This window comes from Aplidium turbinatum, chromosome 16 (assembly GCF_918807975.1).
Source record: "Aplidium turbinatum chromosome 16, kaAplTurb1.1, whole genome shotgun sequence".
In the NCBI taxonomy this organism is placed as follows: Eukaryota; Metazoa; Chordata; class Ascidiacea; order Aplousobranchia; family Polyclinidae; genus Aplidium; species Aplidium turbinatum.
Window position 1 is genome coordinate 22,010,813 of NC_137487.1, and position 23,518 is coordinate 22,034,330.

The following is a 23,518-nucleotide window of genomic DNA, read 5'->3' on the forward strand; positions in this document are numbered from 1 at the left end:
TAATAGTTGCAAACGAAACAAAAGTCAGAATTGTGATATATCCTAATGGAAAGGTGTGAAAAGCAAAAAAATGATGTCATATGACACTTTAACATCTACTACCACAGGCACTTGTCATGGCTTGCAGGTCCCAACACAAAGTAACTCAAGGCTCCCTACCTGATCTTTCAGAAATGAAACAACAGCTGAAAAAAAACTATCATTGCTATCTAAAAAACTTTCAGCTTAATCTCATCATAAATACATCACCTACCATTACAAAAAAGTTCATGAACATTTTTTGCATAACAAATGAGTTATTTTATAACACATTCAGTCAAAAAAAATTACTTTTTTAACACAAAACCTATAAATCCTCATTGCACCTTCATTTTTCAGTACAATTTTGACAAAGGATTGTGGGAAAGTTACCCAAGCATAAAAAATATATTGACGTCAAAAAATGCAAAAAGAATACTTTATATTAAAAAAGGGGGGTGGATTATGGCTCCCACCATGATCATGGGTCCCGACCTTCCCCTACCCGACCCTCATTTGCGTGTGGCAGTCGGTCACTAAGGAACCTTTGTATTCTCATGTGCGGTGGACAACAGACTCATTCAGTGAGTTTCAAATCATTTCTCTCCAACGTTCCCTGCTTCTGCCAACTCATAAGCAGCATCCCTATGAAGCTTTTATTCGACTTTACCTTGCAAATTTGAATATCTAAGGAGTTTTACTTCGATCCATAAGCAGGGGCCGTTAAGAGAATATTTTAGACCCGCTACCAATAACATCTGCAATCCCTCATCCAGAAGCTATGAAAAACGTGCTACAGGTAAAAAATCCGTGCTTCAATTTCTCGGGCCCCTTCCAAAGGTTACGACTCCTAAAATCATCCGGTGTCCAAACGTACACCCTGTCAGCGTTGCTGCCCATAAGGAAGCAATGAAAATATAACGTGTAAGAAATCCGCCATCAAGGCTGTTGAAGCTCATGTCCACGTCGGTCCATGATGTGAACCTTGCACCTCCAAGATATTTAATCACTTCGTCAGAACTAGGAGATGACAACCAATCTGACTACATTTTATTAACATCCCAGCGTTCGCCCCCACTCTTTCGTACTGAGATAGGTCGTGCGCGGCCATGCGTCTTACCTCCATCGCGTGCACATGGTGGCGCCACAGGGAGCCAGATAACTTTCCCGGAAACTTCTGCGTATGTATCGATCCACAGGGACACGGATCGTATCCCGTCTACAGGTTCTGTAGATGCAAAGGAGGAAAATGGAGTTAGTTGAGTGGCTAGAAAATTTACAACTATTTAATTCGTGACTTACATGTGTTGGCATCGAAATCCTTTTGTTCCTTCTGGACAGGTGCATCGGTTGCCATGGCGACATTTTCCCCCATTTCGGCATGGAGGACGACATTTAGCGGTTAATTCTGGAGACAAAAAATTCGTTTCAGTTAAATCTAGGTCACGTTGGTGGTGACGTCATCACTTCGCAGGTTGTTTTGATAATTTTTGGCAGTAATCACCATGGCAACCACCGAGCAACTTACCGTGCTGACAGCGCCATCCAGTAAATGCTTCGGTGCACTCACAACGATTCGTGCTGACACATCTTCCCTCGTTCTCGCAGGGAGGGCTGCACTCCAACGGCAAGGTACCTGAATGGCAGCAGTGTATGAAATTGTGCATTCTCAACGTTAAAATAACATAAATGATTGTCAGAAACACTCACGGATCTGACATCTCGAACCGAGCCAGCCGCGAGAGCAAACGCACTTGTTGGCACCAACACACGTTCCTCCGTTCCCACACTCCGGGGAACAAGTGGGGCGCTGACAATGGGAACCACTGTACAAATGGGGGCATTGGCAAGTGTTGGGGGCCACACATCTGCCTCCATTTGCACAAAGGGGTAGACATTGGGCTGAAAGAAAAATATGTCTAATGAACTCAGATGGTGGACAGTGACCGATGACAAGTTATGGCACATTATGACGTAATACACGCCACAGGAAAATTTTAAAAAATTGCCACCAAGCAATTGGTTGCTCGTACCTTGCCTGCAGTGAGGCCCAGACCACCCATCGGCGCATAAGCACAAATTGAACCGTTTGCACGTTCCCCCGTGAGCGCATGCTGGGGTACAAAAGGCTGAAAAATAAAGAACTACTGTAGTTAGAACTAGAACAAGTGATTCAACAAAATTTCACAGCAATAGCGCCTAACAGCACAGAAACTCAACAGCCGGCAGCCTCAAGCTAAACCAAAGAGCCACATGAAAGAACCGCTCACTAAATTCAACACCATTCGTCATAGCACATGACTAGGGAACTGTGTTCCGAAAGCTAGTGCAATTCGATATTGCCACAACGACAGGGGCGTTGACAGGGGGGTCTAGGTGGTACTTTTGGACCCGGGCCCGGAATATTTAGGGAGCCGGATTTAAAAGATTCACCGCGACTTCAAACATTATCAAGGTCTTAATATAATCAAATCTAAAGGAATTGGCATCAGAAGTTAAAACAGCCACTTCAGCCGTCAGATGGTTAGTCTAGTATAGTGATTTCCCTAATCACGAATATTACCCGAAACACAAATTTCAAAATAAACAGGCTTATATTTTTTTCAAACTTAAAAACTGAAATGGCACAGCTAAGAAGATTACTATCCCTATTTCTGCACTAAAAATTAGACCAAAACTGCTTTTCAGATTGCAGCAATCAACAAATGTTTGACCTAGGCCCAAACACCTTTCCCAATTCAAATTGAAAACTTTCTGACTGTCTGCAGTAGCAGTGCTGTAAATTCTCTTCTGGTGAGCCTAGAATAACCAGTAAAACATCAATGGAATCGGGAAGTAATATTCTAGCGCCATGTGACAAATAAAAGTTCAAAAACGCAACCGCTAGAAAGAGATACAGTAGTAAGTTTTGCTGCTCAAGAAATTTTAAGATTGCACAAGATTTGTTAAATGACCATGCTTACACGACACCAATAAAAGTTTGTACACAACTTTTATATTCATAACTTTGTCGATGAAGGGGGCCGAAAATAAATTGGTACCGGGCCCGAGAAATCCTGTCAACGGCCCTGCACAACGAACTCGCAGCATCAGGCTAAAACAGATCGTTAGAATCTACATTGTGAAGTAAGCAACGATCATGCTGCTAATAGCGAAACTCAACCAAAAAAAACAGTTATTTTGAAATTGATACGAATCAACACTTCAGATAGCACAAGCTCACTGCTGTTATGGTTCTACGAGACGTGGAAGGCCAATTTGTAAATTATTAAAACGCCTGATAGCTTAAATATTGACAAACACCACCAGTTCTAGAGATCGACAACTCACCTGTGCAGTCAGGTCCAGGATACCCAGAAGGACACACGCATTTGTCCGGGGCGACGCAAATTCCGTTGTTTAGGCATGGCTTCGAACAAACCGGTCGACAATCGTACACCCCTGAAACAATGGCATCCAGACCGTTACCAAGGCGACATTTTGCGCACAGTGATGATGTAAAAGAACGTGGCACTGACCGCTTTTGATAAATCCCTCCCGACAGCTGCACTCCCAAGACCCTGCAGTGTTCACGCAAACTTGTTCGCAGTTCCCGCCCGAAGCGTGCGCGCACTCGTCCACGTCTAATAGAAAGTGATGTCACAATAGCGTAAGAATGGATACGTTAAAATGGATAAGATCAAACCGCAGGATTTCTGACACAACATAAACTACTAACCAGTAGGAAGTGTCGTTCGGGTTGAACCTTCCAGGACTTACCTACGCAAGATCGGTCATTGGCCGCCAGTTGCCATCCCGGTCTGCAGGAACAGACAAGCTCTTCTTCCGGGTTACTTCCGCATATGTGATCACACGCTCCGTTTTTCACAGAGCATGATGTGATTTCTGGAATCAAAGCATTACCAAAGTAATATTAATCTTGAGTAATGGCGCTTGCAGGTTTTGTTGGCTCTTTTCTTTCCACAAAAATAAGAGTTACACTGACTGGTAAAAGCGGTGGTCGAAAACCCTTGTGGCATGAATTAGTGGTGCGATAATAATTAGCTCCCCCCCCAAAAAAAATATTAACCCTGGTACATGCTCTAAATGGCAAGTGTAGAAGCTATTCTATTATGGTTAGTGAATCGCAACAGCTCGCTGTACTAGTGAGTACTCAGTCTTGTGCTGATTGCTGTGAAGAAAGGAGCGTTCTTCCAGGCTATCTACATCGATAATTGTGTTGGTTAAGTGTCTGACTTCATGACCGAAGAAACATTAAGATCAAGGGGCACTGGTTCAACTCTTGGGGTGTGCACTCAATGGATTGTGAAAGTTATTGCCAATTGTAAAGTCACTTTTGGAAGTAGTAGCGTATATCAATTTTGAAGTCGACGAAGAAGTTTGCTGTGTTTCTAGAAGCAATTTATCATCTCACCAATAGAACTATTCGACCATTTATCTGACTGTCGTCTGATATCCCTATAAACTACGTCATCAATCTTTCCAAAGTATCTTTACGTGTAAGAGATAGAAACAATTGTGACAAGCGGATGGGATAATTTCCCGGTAACACTTCAACAATCGGAAACTCTACTCTGCCACTCTCGGTGACCAGGCCTGCGTCAGTGGTTCAAGCCTCTTCAAGTATGCGAAACCGCCAGGATTAAGCTCTCAATAAAGCTTTCTTACTCCGAGAATAAAGATTCAAACCAATCAACATCCGGTACTCGAATTGCCCGCGTCTGAATTCGAACTTGGGTTTTCCTTAATGCAATTCACGACACTGACTTAATTCGAGATTTGAAACATTACGAACCTATGCAGGTTGTTCCGTCGCTTGCTATAGCGAGTTCATCTGGGCATGCGCAGATGTAACTTCCGGGTTGATTGATGCAACCGTGGGAACAGCCTCCATTTTGCACACGGCACTCGTTCACATCTGCAACAAGGTCGTGATTTAAATGACACGAAATCCCAAAAATCCCATATCGAAAAATTAACAGCTAAGGTGGTTTCTCGAAATATTATAAAAACTCTGATTGGGCACCCTTCCGGATACAACTGCTTTAGCCTTATGGTATTTGGCTGTAGAATATGCCTGCCCAGTTTGGGAACGCTCGGCACATGCCAAGAATATTGACCCCATAATAAACCAAAGCTTCCATTTGATTACAGGCTGTCTCAAACCAACCAACATCACTTCTCTACGGTACACATTCTGTCTAGAATTGCTCCCCCCAACATCAGAAGAAGCTAGACCAGCAGAAAGGAAAGATCTTGTCAGGACATAGATTTGAGACATTCACAATATGGCCAAACTCCAGCACTCAGGCGATTGAAGTCAAGAAAACGTTTCCTTGCTTCAGTTCTCCTACTGGGTCAAGATGAGGTTGCCGCCAATGTGCGGGTCCAACTGTGGCAGAGTGAGCTGGCAGCCGGGCTGACACCTGACAATATGGTGCTTTCTCTTACAGAAGGCCCTTCTCCCAGAAAGCGTGGACCCTGGAAGTAATGGCGATGCCTCAATCCCTTAAGAACTTAAGGGCAAACAATGCAACATCTCCTCGAATGTCTTGTCCCAAAAGCAAGATCCTCTGCACAGGATTTAGTCGAGATGAACGATAGAGCAAGAGCTTGCGTGATGTGCTGGGCTACGGTCGTGTGACATACGATAAAGAAGAATGACACGTTGGTAACCAAATTTGACGCAGTCAGCAAAATCCATCATTTTTACATTGATTCAACGTTTGCAGACAATTTTGCTGTCTGGGGAGGTGTCTTCCACTGAGCATCGCTGGGAGCGAGAATCGACTTCAGAGGTTGCTGTGAAGGGTCAAATATACGGAAGTAAAACCAAGTGTCAACCAGCCATATTCCCACGGTGAAATCCTATATTAATTTGTTCAGCTAGTGCAAACCAACGCGGTGGGATGGCGCAACGGATAAGGCGTTGGCTTTCCAATTATGCAAACCTGGTCTGACTTCCGGCTTCAACTGGATCTTGAAAACACCGCTCACCTCTACCCGAGGTGTAATTAATTGGGTGGGCTTAATTGCTGCAGGAAAGGCGGCCAAGAGAAAGGAACTGGCCACCCTACTCTCCTTAGTGCCGAAGGCTTAGTACAATGAGAACCAACTCTTCTTATACATTACACTTGAATAAAGTATGAAACTCACCTTTTACGTCACTGCAAACCAATGCACTCAAAATAATTACTGCTTGTGGTTTGATACATTATTTCATTTTAGTTGGCTCCACAATTCAGTAAGGTGCAGACTGCAGACCAATCTAAAAGATGTTGGAAACGGAAACAGAATAAACTTGATTGATGTGTAGCAGATAGTTTCAAGCTCTTTTCAAAGAGATCATCCTTGTGGACCTCAAACACTTCTTCAGGTGACCTGGGGACAATTTTTCAAAACTCCTCTTTCCCGAAGCTATAAGCTCCTTTCAAACAGCCAGCAGGCATCAACTGTAGCAGACTATTTCTTTGCAAAACAAATACAGTCACAAACTTCCTCTCACGCGCCACCGATTGAATGGCTGCGCCCTTCCTCGCGCGTGCGCTGTGCACCATGAGCAAATCTCGCACAGGGTCCATGGGATGGATGGTCATTTTATTTTTGTTTGGATGCGAAACGTAGCCTACATAAAACAAAAACGTACAGTGTGCATCCAATGAGAGAGTGCGAAAGACCGTAGCCCTAAAAAGGCGTAGAAGGTCGTCGAGTTTGCACTCTCTCATTCAAACAGTTTTGCGAAAGCAAGTCTTGCGTTTTTAAATAGCAAATTGACACAAAAAAGAAGAAGGAAGGAAGATCAGAAAAAAAAAATATGGACGCAAGAAACACAAAAAAATAATAATGATATTGGACATAAAGTCAAGTAGTGGATGTCACTTCTATAGCTCAAAGTGCCCCAATTTTCAGCCGCTCAAGTGATTAGTTGTTTATAAATAGATGAGCTTTCTCTCACCTAAGCAGGACGTTCCATCGATGTGAAGAAGGAATCCATAGTCGCATGTGCAGAAGAACCCATCCTCACTATTGTGACAGTTGTGATCACAATTCCCATTGTCATCATCACATTCGTTAATGTCTAGAAAATTACGACAAACAATGACATAAATGTAAAGTTGTGTCGCGATTACGCACAAAGCAACCAAGTGGGTCAGTTACTGCGTCACAAAACGTTCCTACACATATTAGTCACGTGTCATTCAGCGAAGGTTCCGTTCAATCGATATCGCTATTAGCCGCAGTGCTGTAGCGAATGACTTGTCGAGACCGATGCAAGGCCAAGACACGAGATATGCGATTTGCTAAACTTACGGTCGAGACGAGACCCAAACTAGGCGAGATAGCGAGACTTTGGACGAGATTTTACTCTATCTAGTCTACGCAGATTGATACTTTGTCACGCTATCATGTGTAGGCCTATGTTTAGTTATTGCGGTGCTTGATGTTCATATTGATAATAAAGAATACCTTTTTCATCATGTTTCCACAAGTACGATACAGTGAAAATCAGGATTTTTTTTCAGTTAAAAAATAAGGTCGTTCCTGTGTAGGCAACTTGTTGTTTGATGTGGTTTGTACGTCATAAGTAGTTGAACACTATATAAAGCAAAACTGTATCTGTAAAGTTGACGAAATCGAAAGCCTAAGAGGCCTATCCTTAAACTACTGCATTACTATCCATCTGTTCATCAATGACACACGTGTGTGAAGGTTCATGTTGTGTACAGTAAATTGGGCACGTCTTTAGAGGACGTGCTCATTGCATTTCATATTAGTCAAAATAGATAGCACAGTCGACGGGAGCCGTCACGGTGAAGCCTCATAATGATACCACCTCTGCAGAAGACACACCCCACGTGCGCTGACGAGGCAGGCACAGGCAGAACACGAAAATCTTTTCCATAAACACGACAATTTTTTACCAGAATTGCAGCGTGTTTAAGTCAATGGCATCCAGGCCGGATAGCGACTGTCAAAACAGCGACTGTCATAATGGCGACTTCATAATAGCGACGTAATGAAGTGAGCGACATTCCAAACAGCGATTGTATAAATGCCGACTGCATTAAAACAGCGACTGTTATGATAGCGACTTAACACTTTAAGTGCCATAAAAATGCCCCATCTGGCACCTATGTGGCATATTTTTGAATTTTATTTATTGTAGGCGCCAAATTTGAACACAAAATCGAGGCCAGTATGATCTGCGGCAGTTCCTTCGAGCCCTTGCTCACAATTTAGAAATAAACGTGGCTTGATTTTTATTGCAAGACTTTTGGTTGTTTTAAAGTCCCTTTTGGTTTCAATCTTTTTCTAGACCCTGAATTTTATTGCAAGGCTTGACGACTTTCTGTTGTTTGGCTTGACTAGCCTATTTCTTTTTAAATCATGTGACTTCTATGGATAGTCCAAATAAAATGTTGTTTTAAAGTCCCTTTTGGTTTCAATCTTTCACTACGCAGTGTTTGCCTATTTGTGCGTGCATACGTGTGTAGAGAGGTGTGGGGGATGGAAGGTATGTGTGGAGGGGGTGAAAGAGTGCATGTGCGCGTAAGCCTTGGATTTAATAAAAGAAGTGAGGTCGCTGTTGTGGCAGTCGCTGTTTTTGATGAATCGCTGTCGTGTAGTCGCTCTATTGACAGTCGCTGTTTTAAATGAATCGCTGTCGTGTGGTCGCTCTATTGACAGTCGCTGTTCTGACAGTCGCTATTTGGAACCCGAGCCCAAATTCACCAGCCTGTGGTATTTTTACCAATGCGCTGCGGTTTCTACGAACTGATATTCTGGTCTCCGAATGGAGGCGTGGGTTCGAATCCCACTTCTGACACCATGTTGTGTTAGTCTCGAATGGTCACAAAAACCTCAGTCATCGCTCACGTAGCAGTCCTTGCGTCGCCCAACGGCAGGTGCGCCCACAGTGCTGCGTAATTACCATTGCGTGGTGTTTCAGGGCATAACATGTATTATGCCTTTACACTACAGTCTACAGATGTAATCAATGCAGCCTGTTGGTATACAAACGTTGATTTCAAGCAACTACAACAGTGTGGTTCATATAGGGAGCCACTTGGCTCCGTAAAGAGAAATTTTTAACTTAAAGAGAGGAATAATCGTGTTGAAAGGAATTGGGAAGAAATGTAAATTTATCTAAATAGTCTATTGAAATGATTAATTTATATATGACTGAGCACATAGTTTTGTAGAGTTTTTACAACACTTTATGATTAAAATCAAGTCACAGCCAAACTGAAAGCGGTAGCCTACTGAAATTTGTGCAGATCTGTTTTTAGTATTTTTTTGTGAATTATTGTGGGGAGAAATTGACAATAGTTGTGTCTTTCAAAGAAGGAATAAGGCATTAATGTTGAGAACCACTGTAGGCTAACTACAAGTTGGTCAATAACGTTCAGGAGCACGCATCTCATTGATGCACGGTAGCATAATCTGTTTTGGAACATTTTCTGCTGTTTTTTGGTTTTTAAATCTATTTTGCAGTTGTTTTTTTTTGCATAAACAATTAATGGGCTATAAGAATTTTTGTCCAACGAAAATGGGCCACGAAAGAAAAAAGGTTGAGAACCACTGTACTAAACAATGGGTATGCACTCATTTAGTGCGATTATGCCAGTGCTTACAAGAGTAGGAGCTTAATGCTTGCCTACAATCCACCCTTCTCCCTGTTACATTGCAATCGTTTATTTGTTTTGATTTATTGAGTCTGAAGTGAGAATAAAAACATGATTTTTGTTCACTTATCATTGGTCTGTGACACTTATGAACGTCCTAACCTACGCATATCGTAAAGGCCTCCTTCTAGCTTGTTTTACCAATACTAAATTTTAACACAAGGTAAATGGTCTCTCCATACATAACGGCTCTCGGGCCTCGGCACGCGGTAGAAGTGATGATTTAAAGTGAAAAATCAGGGTCTGCAGGCAGACCACATCATGGAGAGCAAAGAAACAATGCAAATTCAACGTCAGCACAATTACAAATCAAGAGGGCAATTGACCCGCCGGAACAATCAGTCTTAAAAGACACTAACATCCCAAACAGCAATATTCGTTCTTTTTACATTGATTCAACATCTACAAACATTGAATTTGTGTGAGCAGGAAAAGCTTTGCTGTCTGGGATGTTTGCGACCACATGATAATAGGATTGGTGGCAAATCGTAAAGAACGTAGTTTGTCACTTTAATTTTCCTCTGCTTGTTTTTGTACAGTAGTACAGTGTACAGTTGTACAGTTTTTGTACACAATAAATGATAGTACAGTCACTGACAGATTAACTATTGCAAATCACTTCAATGATCACTTTTCCTGTGTTGCCCATTCCCTTACAAAAAAAATTCCCAAATCAAATACAATATTTTCAACATATCTTGATTCTCCATGCTCTGAGACAATTTATATTTATCAAACTACTTTAAATGAAATAAACAATATTATTCATGCTATGCCAGCAAAAACTAGCAGTGGCATCGATGAAATACCATCCATAGTTGTAAAGTCAACCCCAAACAACATACTGCATGCTTTAACTCATATATTTAACTTATCTTTAACGAGTGGAAAATTCATAAATTCATTTAAGTTGGGGAAGGTGATACCTATCTTTAAAAAGGGTAGCTGCAAAGATTCAAACAACTACAGACCAGTCAGCATACTACCTGTTTTTTCAAAGATATTAGAAAGACTCATGTACAACAGATTATACTCGTTTTTAATTAGACATAAATTTTTCTATAACAATCAATTTGGTTTCAGAAAAAATCATTCCACAAGCCATGCTGCTTCAATGCTAATAGATAGTATCACTAGTATACTCAATGACAACCACCTTGCATTAGGAATCTTTCTTGATTTATCTAAAGCATTTGACACCATTGACCATAAAATATTGCTAGCTAAATTATATCATTTCGGAATAAGAGGCGTGGCCTATGATTGGTTCATGAGTTACCTGAGTAATAGAAAACAAAGAGTGGTTTTCAATGGCACACTATCTTCTAATGTTACCAACATATCTTTGGGTGTCCCACAAGGGTCTATCTTAGGCCCTCTTCTATTCCTGATTTATGTAAATGACTTTCCTAACTGCCTTCAACACGGAACTGCAATTATGTTTGCAGATGACACCACCATTATATATAAAAATAAAACCGTTTCTACAGTATATGATACGGCAAATCAAGAGCTTGTATGCATAGATCAATGGCTATCAACAAATCGATTGTCTCTAAATGTCACCAAAACCAAACATATATTATTTTCAAGTCAAGGAAGCAAGACACAATCATACCACCCACCCTTGAATATTCGAAAAAGCAACATAGAACAAGTTGCCTTAATAAAGTTTCTGGGAATAATTGTAAACGAGCATTTGTCATGGAAATCTCATATGGAAATCGTGCTTCAAAAAATAAGATCAACACTCTGCGTGACAAAAAAAATTAAGCTTTTCCTAAACAAACAAGCACTTCTCTCCATTTACCATTCTCTAGTTGAGAGTCAGATATTATATTGTATCTCAACGTGGTGTCATGAAAACAAAACTACATTGCAAAAGCTACAACGTACATGCAATAACTTTCTTCGTACTGTATTTGACATTGACCGCAGAGAAAGCATAAAAGGTGTAATGGAACTCAATAATTTAAAGTCAATTAACCACATGAAAACTACAGAGATTGCAACTTTCATGTTTAAATATTCAAAAAAGCTGCTTCCCACAACATTCAATGATATACTTATGTGTAAACAATCAAGTAGCCTAACAACAAGAAGTAATTCTCCTTATATTCCGATATATTGCAGAATTAACACTTGCAAACAATCAATACGGTACACATGGCCAACAGTTTGGAACAAGCTTCCAACTACTATTAGAAATGAATGTAAAACTGTAAAAGGCTTTAAATCAAAAATAAACAAGCTAAATCTTCCTTGAAATAATCCCATCCAAGTATTACATCATGCACCAAACATACTAATATTTTTTTTTTTTTTTTTTTTATTGCCCAGCAATGATTAGCCAATGTGTGTAGATTTATTAGCAAAATAGTAAGATTGTAAGTACTCCTACTGGCCTTCTGGTTCTTGTGTTTTTTGTCCACAGAAGTTCTACAGAGTCTGCAGAAGTTTTTCCATCCTTTTTGACCAATCTCCATCTTTCGGTGAAGCGGTGGCCATGTGCTCCAACCAGTTGTTTTATTTCAATATCTTGGACTGGATCGTCATGCTATTGTCTGATTGTTTATCTATTTTTTTTAACGTAATATGCCAAATTGGATATTTTTTGTCACTTTAATATGGTTTAACGTGTAAAACATACGGTAACCCAAATTTATCATATTACTGGGACATACCACTACTACATCCCAGCTGGCGATGACTGTCATTTTTGCATTAATTCAACGTTAGCCAACGTTGGATCGGTGTGGAAGTGGCGAGTTTAGCTGACAGGGGTCTAAAATTATCGCTTTATCAACGCAACTTTTATCAAAGCACGCTTGATATCTTTAAGACATAACTTCCCTGGGTATAATTGAATTTCCGCAAGATGATGATGTTGTTTTTTGCTAGTTTGTTTTATTTGTTTTTTTGTCATTGTTTCATGTCGTCAAGTTATAGCCTATCTATTTTGTGAGTCGTGCAAGCCCTGGTGCGTTGCGCTTGAAATGGCTTTGCCCGTGGTAGGATTTCTTTGTGGGGTTTTCTTTGCCTGCCTTGCTCTTTGCTACGAGCTAAACGCATCAAGACGTGTTCCCCTTACGACCATCAGCACTCTTGATAACGCACCATGGCCGATCTTCATAGCAACTGTCCATACAAATCTTCAATATATCAGCTAAAGTTATGTAGGCTAATAAAGTTATAGCCTATATATGTTTGTTTTGTAACATTTTTTATTTTCCCTTTATATCTTAAATTTTTCTGAAGGTGTTGCGACCGTGCCAAATTTTTTTCAACTCAATAACTTACTTCGATCACAAGCACGTTTTAACGTTCGCGTTTTGTCGCTTCTACCTTTTTCTTGACCTTTGCTATGTTGATGCGTATTGTTTTGATATGATGGTCAGAAATAAAAAAAAACAACTGAACTGAACTGAAACTGTTTCTTTGTAAAAAAACAAGTAAAAATTCAAACTTAAACTGATTCTTCTGATTAATAAGAAGAAAAAAAAGAAGAAAGGAAGAAGAAGGAAGTTAAATAAACCGATTCTTCTGATTTGGTGTGATGTTGTTGGTGTGATATTGTTGGTGTGATATTGTTTACTTTATTTATAAATCCAAACGTTGCATTTTTGAACGATTTAGTTGCAAGCATGATTGCACACTGGGTCTCGATGACTTGTCATTGCCATCTCTAGGTAGGAAGAAACAACGTTAAAACTTTACACTCTACAATTCAAAGTAAATTATCACTCCAGCACCTTTATTTTTTATCAACTTTAACCCAGTGACGTGGCTAGAACAAATTTTAGGGAAGCGACTGGGAGTGCAAATATTTTGATGATTGAAATAAAATTTTTTTTTTTAAGTTTAACTTTTGAATGCAGCCGAACGATTATGAAATGTCGTTCAACATACAATACAATGTGAAGAAAGGGGCGTTCTTCCCGGCTATCAGCACAAGGCTGAGCACTCACTAGTACAGCGAGCAGTTGCGATTCGCTAACCATAACGGTGTAGCTTCCACGCTAGCCATTCAGACCATCCAATCAACAACATGTTTTGAAACGTTGCAATGGTATTAATATTTTGTGGGAGGGGGAACAAGATACAATTTTTGGGGGGTGATTGCTCTCCCAAGACCATCTTGGCTACGTCTCTGCTTTAACCTATGGCTCTAATGGAAGCCGTAAAATATCGAAAGAAAAAAATCCCTAATGGTAAAGTCAGACCCTGAAATCAAACAACTATGATCATGAATATGATTTGAAGGGTTGAAAATTTAGATTGATTTGTGACGAAATGAAAACAAAACATTTAGATTGATTGTTAGCCTACAAGCAAATCCGTGTGGATTTATTTTATAAGCCTACACATTTTTTCTGACAACCATGCAGTATGAAATAAATACTTGCCTTACTTTTCTTTGTGGGAATTTTTCGATTGCCTTGTGAAACTGGAGGTTGTTTCCGCTTTTTTCACTCCGCTTTATGTTTTCTTGCTTGCTTTTTGAGATCTATGTATTTTCGATGGTCTTTGCAACCAAATCTAATGTTTGCGGATGAACACCATATTTTCCTTGATCTACACTTAACTTCATCAGTAACTATTTCCGCATTCAAGCTTTCTCTAAATCTCAACTCCTTTGTCAAGACAAATGCAGTTGTGCTGTTCCTGTGACTGTGCAGGCAGAACTCAGAACCTAAGTACGCAACAGAGCATTCATTTTCTTTCTTTTTCTTGGCCTCGTGCCCTGTCCTAATCCATTTGGGCCACTTTAAATTTACTAAAGCAATCGGAAGAATGTCGCATTTTAATAAGATTGTCGCCACAAAGCCTCTGTGTTCAGTAGCCTATACAGCTGACAAAATGTCTCGACGTAAAAATAGAGACATCAGATGGCCGAGACCAACACGAAACTTTGAAGGTCCGAGACCAAGAACAAGACCGAGACGCTAAAAAGAGTGTCTCGAGACAGTATCGAGACGCGACACCACTGAATGTTAAAAATATTATACTGATTGATCATCATAGTAAAAGATAAATTTGGTTGTTTTGCAACTAACCGTTACAAGTTAACCCGCACAAAAATGTTTCATTAGCCCTGCATTGTACTTTTATGGGTTAGTTGTAACTTTCTGCATTTCACCCACAGTAGCTCCTTTCTACAACTTTCACTTACATTGACAGTCAACAAAACGATGTTGCAAACCTTACAAAGCATCAAAGGTCGCCCCGATAGCTCAGTTGGTTAACACGTGACTTCGCGAACGAAGAAGCTTCAAGATCAAGCGGCACCGGTTCGACTCTCGGGGTGTGCGCTGGAGCAACGCATTCTAAGGACTGCTCTCCATTCAGCAGCATCTCATGGATGAAATAATTCTCCGGCAATAACACGTCAACAATCGGAAAACTTCACTCTGTCAATCTCGGTAACCAGCCCTGCGTCAAGAGCCTCTACAGATATGCGAAACTGCCAGGAATAACCTATCAAGGCTTTGTCAGTCCGAGGATAAAGATTCAAAAATCAACTAACCATCAGCCCATTGGTTCCCTAAAACAAATGTGAAGTCGCCTTGTAAATCCTATCAAGTCTAGCCACCTCTTCCAGTTCATTAGGGTACCAGCACATGACACATTGCAGCTGCTGAGGTTTGGCTTGTTACTCTGAAGAGGCAGCAGAAAATAAATCGGAGTTGACAAATATAAAGCGACAAAAAACAGTGATGGGTAATTGATCAATGTCACCGCAACATGGATGTAAACTCACCCTCACAGGTAACCCCATCCTTTCCCACCTGGGTTCCTGGGCCACATCCGCAATGGTATCCCCCGGGGACGTTGATGCAAGTTCGCTCGCACAGCGTCACGTTGCTCGAGCACTCGTCCACGTCTGCAAGCCAGTTAATGACGTCATCAATCATACAGAGGTTGAGACAGGGGTTGAACAAAGGATCATCTCGTATGGGGGTCAGAGTGATGGTATCAAGTGAATGGCAGGGGTCGAAACATAAACCTGATCTGAATTCCAATCGGAATTGCAGATTTTGAAAGAAGGATTCGTCGTCAGATAGGGCAGTTCTTACAACTATGCTGTTCACCCATTATCTCTTTTGTAGGTTAGATGCAAAACACATTTTGATCTTCCTATGTGGCACAATCCCATGTGGCATCTTCCTATGTGGCACAATCCTATATGTGGCATCTTCATTGTGTAGCATAATTTTCAGACAAAATAGACTCGTGGGCTGAACAGCCCAGTTGAAAGTAAATTGATGGTCTCTGGAAGGTATTGAAACGGAGTCAGTTGGAAGGGAAAGCACCGCGGTGCAGCCAGGGCTGTGTTAACCGCCCCCCATGCCCCCGGCGGGGGTGGGCCCACGGCTGTTTTGGGGGCACTCATTTTATTCTGTATAATGTTTTTTACCATTTAAAATAGAAAAAAGCTGCTACAGAAACTCGATAATCAATAGCTCAAATCATGCAAGGCCGTATTTACTGCTCAAACTGGAGGCCTTCCTCAATCTAGAGGCCCACGCATGTTTAAATCGTGCAGCGTTTTTCGGCTTGTAATTTCACTGGACGGTAACATTTCATATGGAATTTTTATCCATTTTTGCAAAATTGTTCTCGCTCGCTTTGCTTGCTCAACCATATTTTATTCACCTAATCAACGATGTTGGGCAATGGGCATGCCTAGTTTCAGAAAGTGGTTGAAAAGAGTAAAACGTTTTCTGTGTCCTACAAAATAACTAATAAAATAATGTAACGTTCCAAAGTAAACGCCCGATCGTACTCACAGACCTGTACCTAGGTCGATGGAGTTTTGTGGTTACTGCATTGACAGTGGCTTTCACATATCTTGAAAAATCAAAGACAGAGAGAACAGCTTCAGGGATGCGCAGGTGTCTGGGCTTGGTGCCCTGTAGCTCTGCCTGTAGATCACGTTGGTAATTGCTGGCCAGAAAATGATCGCTGCACACACGGCAGTGCTTGTTTACAGGTGGGTCTTTGACTTTTATCGTAGAGATCCATTTCTTCAGCTTGTCGTCATTATTCAGAGGTATATAAACGATGAAAGGATACCCCTTTGACGATTTCCCGGTTAGTATAACCGGGAGCCATACAAGCAACCACCATTTTAAGGCCGTGAAAACCATTTTACCATTTTACCACCATTTTAAGGCCGTGAAAACTCCCTTAGTACAAAATTGTTCGCTGTTTCGTTTCTTGTGTTTGCACGCAAAACAGTAGATCTTCTTAGATAGGGCGTTGCCACCCGATGACGTCTTTAAAATTTTTGACCAAACAGAACCATTCAAATCAAAAAAAGGGTTTTTAGGGGGCAACATAAAAAATAAAAAAAATTGTTGAAATACGTTTTAGTTCAGAAAGATCTAAAAATACAAAAGCCATATATTATCGTTGCAGTGCGCCTTTAAAAAGCATGGCTGCGGAGTCGAGGAAATTTGACATGTCCGAAGTCGGAGTCGTTAAAAAAAGGCCGACTCCGACCCCAGCTTAATACAAAACGATGAACAATAAAATTTTGTTTGCAATATTTTTTCAAAATTTGTTTTTTGCTTTCCGTATGGCAATCTAAAACTTTACTCGAGTAGAAGTGTTTGTTGTTGTCAGTTTTTGCGAAAGTCACCATTTCAATTTCTATCGCGAGTTAGGTGAAACTAAATTAATAAAAATAAAAAAAGCGAAAAAAATTAAAAAACGTTTGACACCCATTCAAAATCTGGCAACGCTGAAGCCTGGGTCGACCTGTTACATAGCGAAGAGCGGAGTCGTACATTTTTGTCCGACTCCACAACCCTGTTAGAAGGTCACTCGATGTCATGTGACATGCATTGCTCGTCTGACCGTGACCATATTTTCATTTGAATTCAAACAACGTTAAATCCTCTTCAGACTCACATATAAGCGGCTCCAGACAGTAAACCTCATTTAAGCTTTATCAAATTACGTAATACGTATGCGTTATGAGGTAATATTGACGTCACCTTCACAACGTTTGCCATCTCCATGAAAACCAGGATTACATTCGCACAAGAAAGATCCAATCAGATTGTGACACGTAGCATTCCCATCACAGTCGTGTGATTCTGTTGCGCATTCGTTCTCGTCTGCAATGCATACATGACGTCACAATTGCTCATCGTTAAATCGAAATGATTTGATTAAATGATTTCTCACCTTCGCAAACAACATTACTGCTGGTGACGTAGCCTCTCGGGCACTCGCAAGTGTAGCTACCCACTGCATTGACGCATACGCTAGGTAGCGCACACAATCCTTCTTCTGTGCATTCATCGATATCTAAATTTGATATAATTTTGATGATGATTGACAACGTCAGGTGATGATTGACATTTACAGGTGACAATTGACACTGACAGATGAGGATTGACATTGGCAGGTGATGATTAACATTGACAGGTGATGATCGACATTGACACTGACAGGAATGATTGACATCGACAGGTGATGATTGATATTGACATGTGATGATTGACATCGACAGGTGATGATTGACATCGACAGGTGATGATTGATATTGACATGTGATGATTCACATTGACAGGTGATGATTAATATTGACAGGTGATGATTGACATTGACATGTGATGATTAACATTGACAGGTGATGATTAACATTGACAGGTGATGATTAACATTGACAGGTGATGATTGACATCGACAGGTGATGATTAACATTGACAGGTGATGATTGACATTGACAGGTGATGATTGACATCGACAGGTGATGATCGACATCGACAGGTGATGATCGACATCGACAGGTGATGATCGACATCGACAGGTGATGATCGACATCGACAGGTGATAACATTGACAGGTGATGATCGACATGGACATGTGATGATTGACATGGACAGGTGATGATTGACATCGATAGGTGATGATTGACATTGACAGGTGATGATTGACATCGACAGGTGATGATCGACATCGACAGGTGATGATCGACATCGACAGGTGATGATCGACATCGACAGGTGATGATTAACATTGACAGGTGATGGTTGACATCGACAGGTGATGATTGACATCGACAGGTGATGATTGACATCGACAGGTGATGATTAACATTGACATGTGATGATTGACATTGACAGGTGATGATTGACATTGACAGGTGATGATTGACATTGACAGGTGATGATTGACACCGACATGTGATGATTGACATCGACAGGTGATGATTGACATCGACAGGTGATGATTGACATTGACATGTGATGATTAACATTGACATGTGATGATTGACATTGATATATACATATAGGCTACACATTGACGTTGATTTATTATAAACACATTAATGATTGACTATATTCCCTCACCTTCGCACGCATCTCCTTCAGGGGTTTGAGTGTAACCATCGGCGAGGCACTGACACTCGAAGCTTCCCACTACGTTGACACACAAGTTGCCGTCGAGTCTTACGCACGCATCAGTGAATTGGCACTCATCGACGTCTGCGTCACATGATCACGTGATTGTTGATAGCACTTCTTATTGGTGAGGAATGAGGATATAAGCTCCACCTACCTTGGCACTTTTTATTGGACCAGACATATCCGGGACCGCAGTTGCAGACGTAAGAACCAGGAAGGTTAGAACATCGGACGTTGGTCGTTCCGCATGGTTGGAGTTCAGGAAAATCGCATTCGTCCACGTCTGAAAATAATGTACCGAAAGGTTATTTCCTTGTCAATTACAACAATTTGGCACAAATGATGCTTCTAGGTAAACCCCCGAATCAAATTTCTACCTGAAACGGATAATTTTATATGTCTTTTAAAACAAAGAGTAGGCACATTATTTTGTTAATCCTTCTGTGATCGTAGTAATGTGTAATGTGATGACCCTACTGATGTGTAGCACTGAATAGAGTTTCCAATCCTGCGGTTGTAGATATCCCTGGACTAAAGTTACAGATCATGTCGTCACGGAGCGTGTCGTCAATGACTTCGTTTATCTTTCTTCTATTAAATTCTGAGTGAGGTATATGGATGATCGAGCCAAGGATTCTTTGGTGGCCTCTTAACGTGCTTTAGTGCTCTGGTGTTGATGACGAGTCATAACATTTCATGCCCCACCCCTTTTTTATTTGCAATTCTTACTCGAACCTATGTGACAGTATTGCAGCTCAACGGTGTTGAAACATTTCCCACATTAAAAACATGGAACAAGTCGAAAAGCAGCAGAAAATGTGACAAATTCCCGCAAAATATTGGAAAAACTTCGCTGAAAACAAAACGGTACCAAACGAAAAAACAGCGACTGCAAAAGTTGCTTCAACTGAAACACAGTTACTGGCCTTCGCATAGTCCGGCCTGGGTCAAGATGTATCCATCATCGCAGATGCAGACAAATGTTCCTTCCAAGTTGGCGCAACTTCCACCCTCTCCGCAAATATCCGCATCCAGCAGGCACTCGTCAAAATCTGTGAAGCAAAATATTTCAGTCTCGAAATATTCGCTTTGTTCGGTGCAAAAATTTTGCCTGGCTTCGTTTCGGCTGTGAGTTCAAACCGTTGCCCATACCACGAGTAATAAGCACAAAAATATTTGCTGACGCAAGGTTGTTTATCGTGTTTTCGATTTGAATAATTGTTTATCAAATATTTTATTTCGACCATATTGTTTTGGTTTGAACAGTTTGAACACCCGTCCATCATTCAAACAACTTGTTATATTTCGACAAACTTTGTCAAAACTAAATAAATTCTTTCACAAAGAAGGTTGAGTCGAAATCTGACAAATAATATTTGATCAAACTCTACGATTCTTGTTTGCTTCGGATGCATAACGAAACCAATTAAACTGCTTCAATTTCAAAACGAAGCGAAATTCTTCGCAACAAGAATTATTTGAAATGAAACCAGGGATGGTTTGGTTTTGAATCTTTATCCTCGGACTGACAAAGCCTTGATAGGTTATTCCTGGTAGTTTCGTAGAGGCTCTTGACGCAGGGCCGGTTACCGAGATTGACAGAGTGAAGTTTTCCGATTGTTGAAGCGTTATTGCCGGGGAATTATTCCATTCACTTGGTGCCGCTGAATGGAGAGCAATCCTGAAATGCGTTGCTCAAGTGCACACCCCGAGAATCGAACTTGCGCAGCGTGATCTTGAGCCGGGCGCGTAACCACTGAGCTAACGGGGCGGAATTAGGCGTCGAAAGGAAATGTTTTGAGATGTTTCATAATATTCACCACCGAAAGTGTTTCCAGTTCGTTACTTTGCGTTTCGTGTCAAAATTTACTCTTCAAAATTCGAGACTTTACTAAAGTCTCGATAATTTACTCTCACATTTTCTAATGACTCTTTCCAACTTACACTTGTCTTTAATTCATGTAGGCCTATATGATTGATCCAAAACATGTAAAATTGATGTAGTTTGAAGCCTAAACGACAAAAGGGGCACATAGTCTTGCAAATGACGTTAAGGGGACCACAGCCCAAAAAGTTTAAGATCCTCTGAAATAGAGGGAGTTTCTGTTTCCTTTACGTCATACTTACACATTCTTACGTCATACCTACACATTCTTCCGTCATACCCACACATTCTTACGTCATACCTACACATTCTTTTTTCTCTTTGCTCCATTCGTAACCACTCAAGCATGTCAGAAATTCCTCATCGTCTTTGATGTCATTTTCGTTTGGATAATCTGAAACGAAAAAGGGTCGACGATTAACAAATCAACCTCTGTAAAAGCGCCGTGAAAACAACCAACCTTGATTGTTATCCGGATATTCATCTCCTCCCGGATATTCATCCGCTTCAATGAAGAACTGGAAAAGAAAAAAACAATTTTAGAAACTCGCAAGTCACAAAATCAATGTTTTAATTCATGATTTTGTGTTTGTGTCGAATAATGAGCCGCTCACTAAATGGAAACCTCATCGAATTTGAGCAGCGCATTTCATTTCTAAGATTTCATGGTGAAAATGAATTGTTGACTTTTTTGTTTCATGCATGAGTACTGAGTAGCCATCAATATGCCTCTATACCTACATAGACCTAATACTCAAAGACCTCAATTGTTATGTTATGGCAAATGTTATTTTCGCTTTGATGATCAAAAATAAAACAAAACTGAATTTTAAAAAGTTGAATTTGGTTCAATTTAGGTAGCCTATAGCCTGCTGTACAGTATATGACCTACTGGATAATTTATTTCGTCTATCAGGTAAACAGTTGTAGCGCAGTCTCTACGAAAAGTTTACATTTCCACTTTCGACTTTTGTTCCCGGATAGCCAAAGCGATTATCTGACACAGGAAGACGAGCAAAATATGTAGGTAGGTCTCATTGGCTACAAGGTCCAAAAGGAAAACATGTGAAACAAGAAGGTTTGGGTGAGACCGTGGGAAATAAACTTTTTGAGGATACTGAAGTAAACAAACTCAGGTCATTCAATTTAAACTTGCAAATTGATTGAAGCAGAAGATTTGTCTCGACGCAAGAGAGGAAAATGGGAGCATAAGATCACAATAAATGGGAAATTGGGATATTGATATTTTCTATTTTGGTTCAGAAACGGATGAATAAAACTAAATAACGAACGACATAAAGTGCGTGAAATAAACGAACAGACCCAATCACTTCCGTTTGAGATTGACGACTAGTCGAGAAACAATCAAATCGCGGTCATAAACAATTAATTCTATTGGGGTTGAGCATTGTAAGTAAGTTGTGTTGTTGTGTCCTTACCTGTACAATACAGTTTGGGTAGAGAGGTAACTCTTTTAAACCATAAACAGACATAACTCAGCAACAACACTACATTTTACATTATAAAAACAAAAGACAAAAAGGGAACGTTTTCGGCTAGTCACATAGCCCTTTTCAAGCCTATAAGAAAAAATACATTATTAAAAGAAATGCTAAAGAATCATATAGTATCACAGCAAAAATATGGTCAAATCTAAACATTTGAGAAACTGCCTCGCTCACACAAAGTAATAATAATAATGTTATGGTTTTATTTATTGTCGCTCTACAACAGCTATGGTCTTTTAGCGACAGGGCTCATTTTTAATTTCTATCAGGTTTACGATGTTATCACATTATTACCCGACTCATTCTCACTGCGCTATGCAGGATAGAACACAATCGGTACCGTTTTTAAAGTCTTCGGTTTGACCCGACCTGGAATCGATCTCAGACCTACCAGCACCAGAGCCGAAGGCGAAACCACTCGGCCACTGAGCTGGTGCTCACACAAAGTGATAACTGAAAAATTACGCAGCACAACGGGTCAAGTATTTCAGAGGTAAATTAATTGATAGTTCAGACAAAGACTCAGGCAGATTACGCAAGAAAGACAGAAGCACAAGAGATAGTGGCACAAAACAAAGTAATGCGAAAAGCACAAGACGTGATAATTCAATCAAAAAACTGTTAAAAGGTAAGAAGCTCCGCAAGCAAATAATTGCCTGTTGAGCCCTGGGTTTAAAGATTTGATGATCAATGCCTCATGAATCTTGGTGTCGAATTCGGACAAACACTTACGAACAATTTTGAAAGACTGCAATGACGGTTCATTGTTTGAGCACGATTGACAGTTTCTAATATGGTCTTTAATTGCACTGTTTTTATTAAAATTAGCTAAATTCAAATGCTCTCGCACTCTAGTCACCAAATGTCGCGTGGTCATACCAATGTATGACAATCTCGCATCATGCGAGCAAGTGAACTTATACACGACGTTAGAACATAAGCGGAAAGGAGTTTTAGACTTCAACTGAAAATAATAACCAGCTTTAAATGTTTTATAAA

The 23,518-nt window shown here is 40.4% G+C and overlaps 1 protein-coding gene across 1 annotated transcript in view; it reads right to left on the reverse strand.

Annotated features, from left to right (window-relative positions):
* Nucleotides 1-23,518, reverse strand: part of LOC145785337 (uncharacterized) — a 33,515-nt gene that overhangs the window by 4,640 nt on the left and 5,357 nt on the right. The window contains exons 2-19 of the mRNA XM_082596998.1: nt 21,472-21,529; nt 21,313-21,405; nt 20,053-20,178; nt 19,281-19,409; nt 19,073-19,207; nt 17,901-18,023; nt 17,708-17,830; nt 15,466-15,588; nt 6,974-7,096; nt 4,814-4,936; nt 3,778-3,903; nt 3,537-3,641; nt 3,349-3,459; nt 2,052-2,147; nt 1,729-1,920; nt 1,547-1,654; nt 1,321-1,426; nt 1,139-1,246 (exon numbers count right to left, since the gene is read on the reverse strand). Of these exons, the coding sequence (XP_082453124.1) occupies nt 1,139-1,246; nt 1,321-1,426; nt 1,547-1,654; nt 1,729-1,920; nt 2,052-2,147; nt 3,349-3,459; nt 3,537-3,641; nt 3,778-3,903; nt 4,814-4,936; nt 6,974-7,096; nt 15,466-15,588; nt 17,708-17,830; nt 17,901-18,023; nt 19,073-19,207; nt 19,281-19,409; nt 20,053-20,178; nt 21,313-21,405; nt 21,472-21,529 (2,108 nt within the window). The remainder of the gene's footprint in view (nt 1-1,138; nt 1,247-1,320; nt 1,427-1,546; nt 1,655-1,728; nt 1,921-2,051; nt 2,148-3,348; nt 3,460-3,536; nt 3,642-3,777; nt 3,904-4,813; nt 4,937-6,973; nt 7,097-15,465; nt 15,589-17,707; nt 17,831-17,900; nt 18,024-19,072; nt 19,208-19,280; nt 19,410-20,052; nt 20,179-21,312; nt 21,406-21,471; nt 21,530-23,518) is intronic.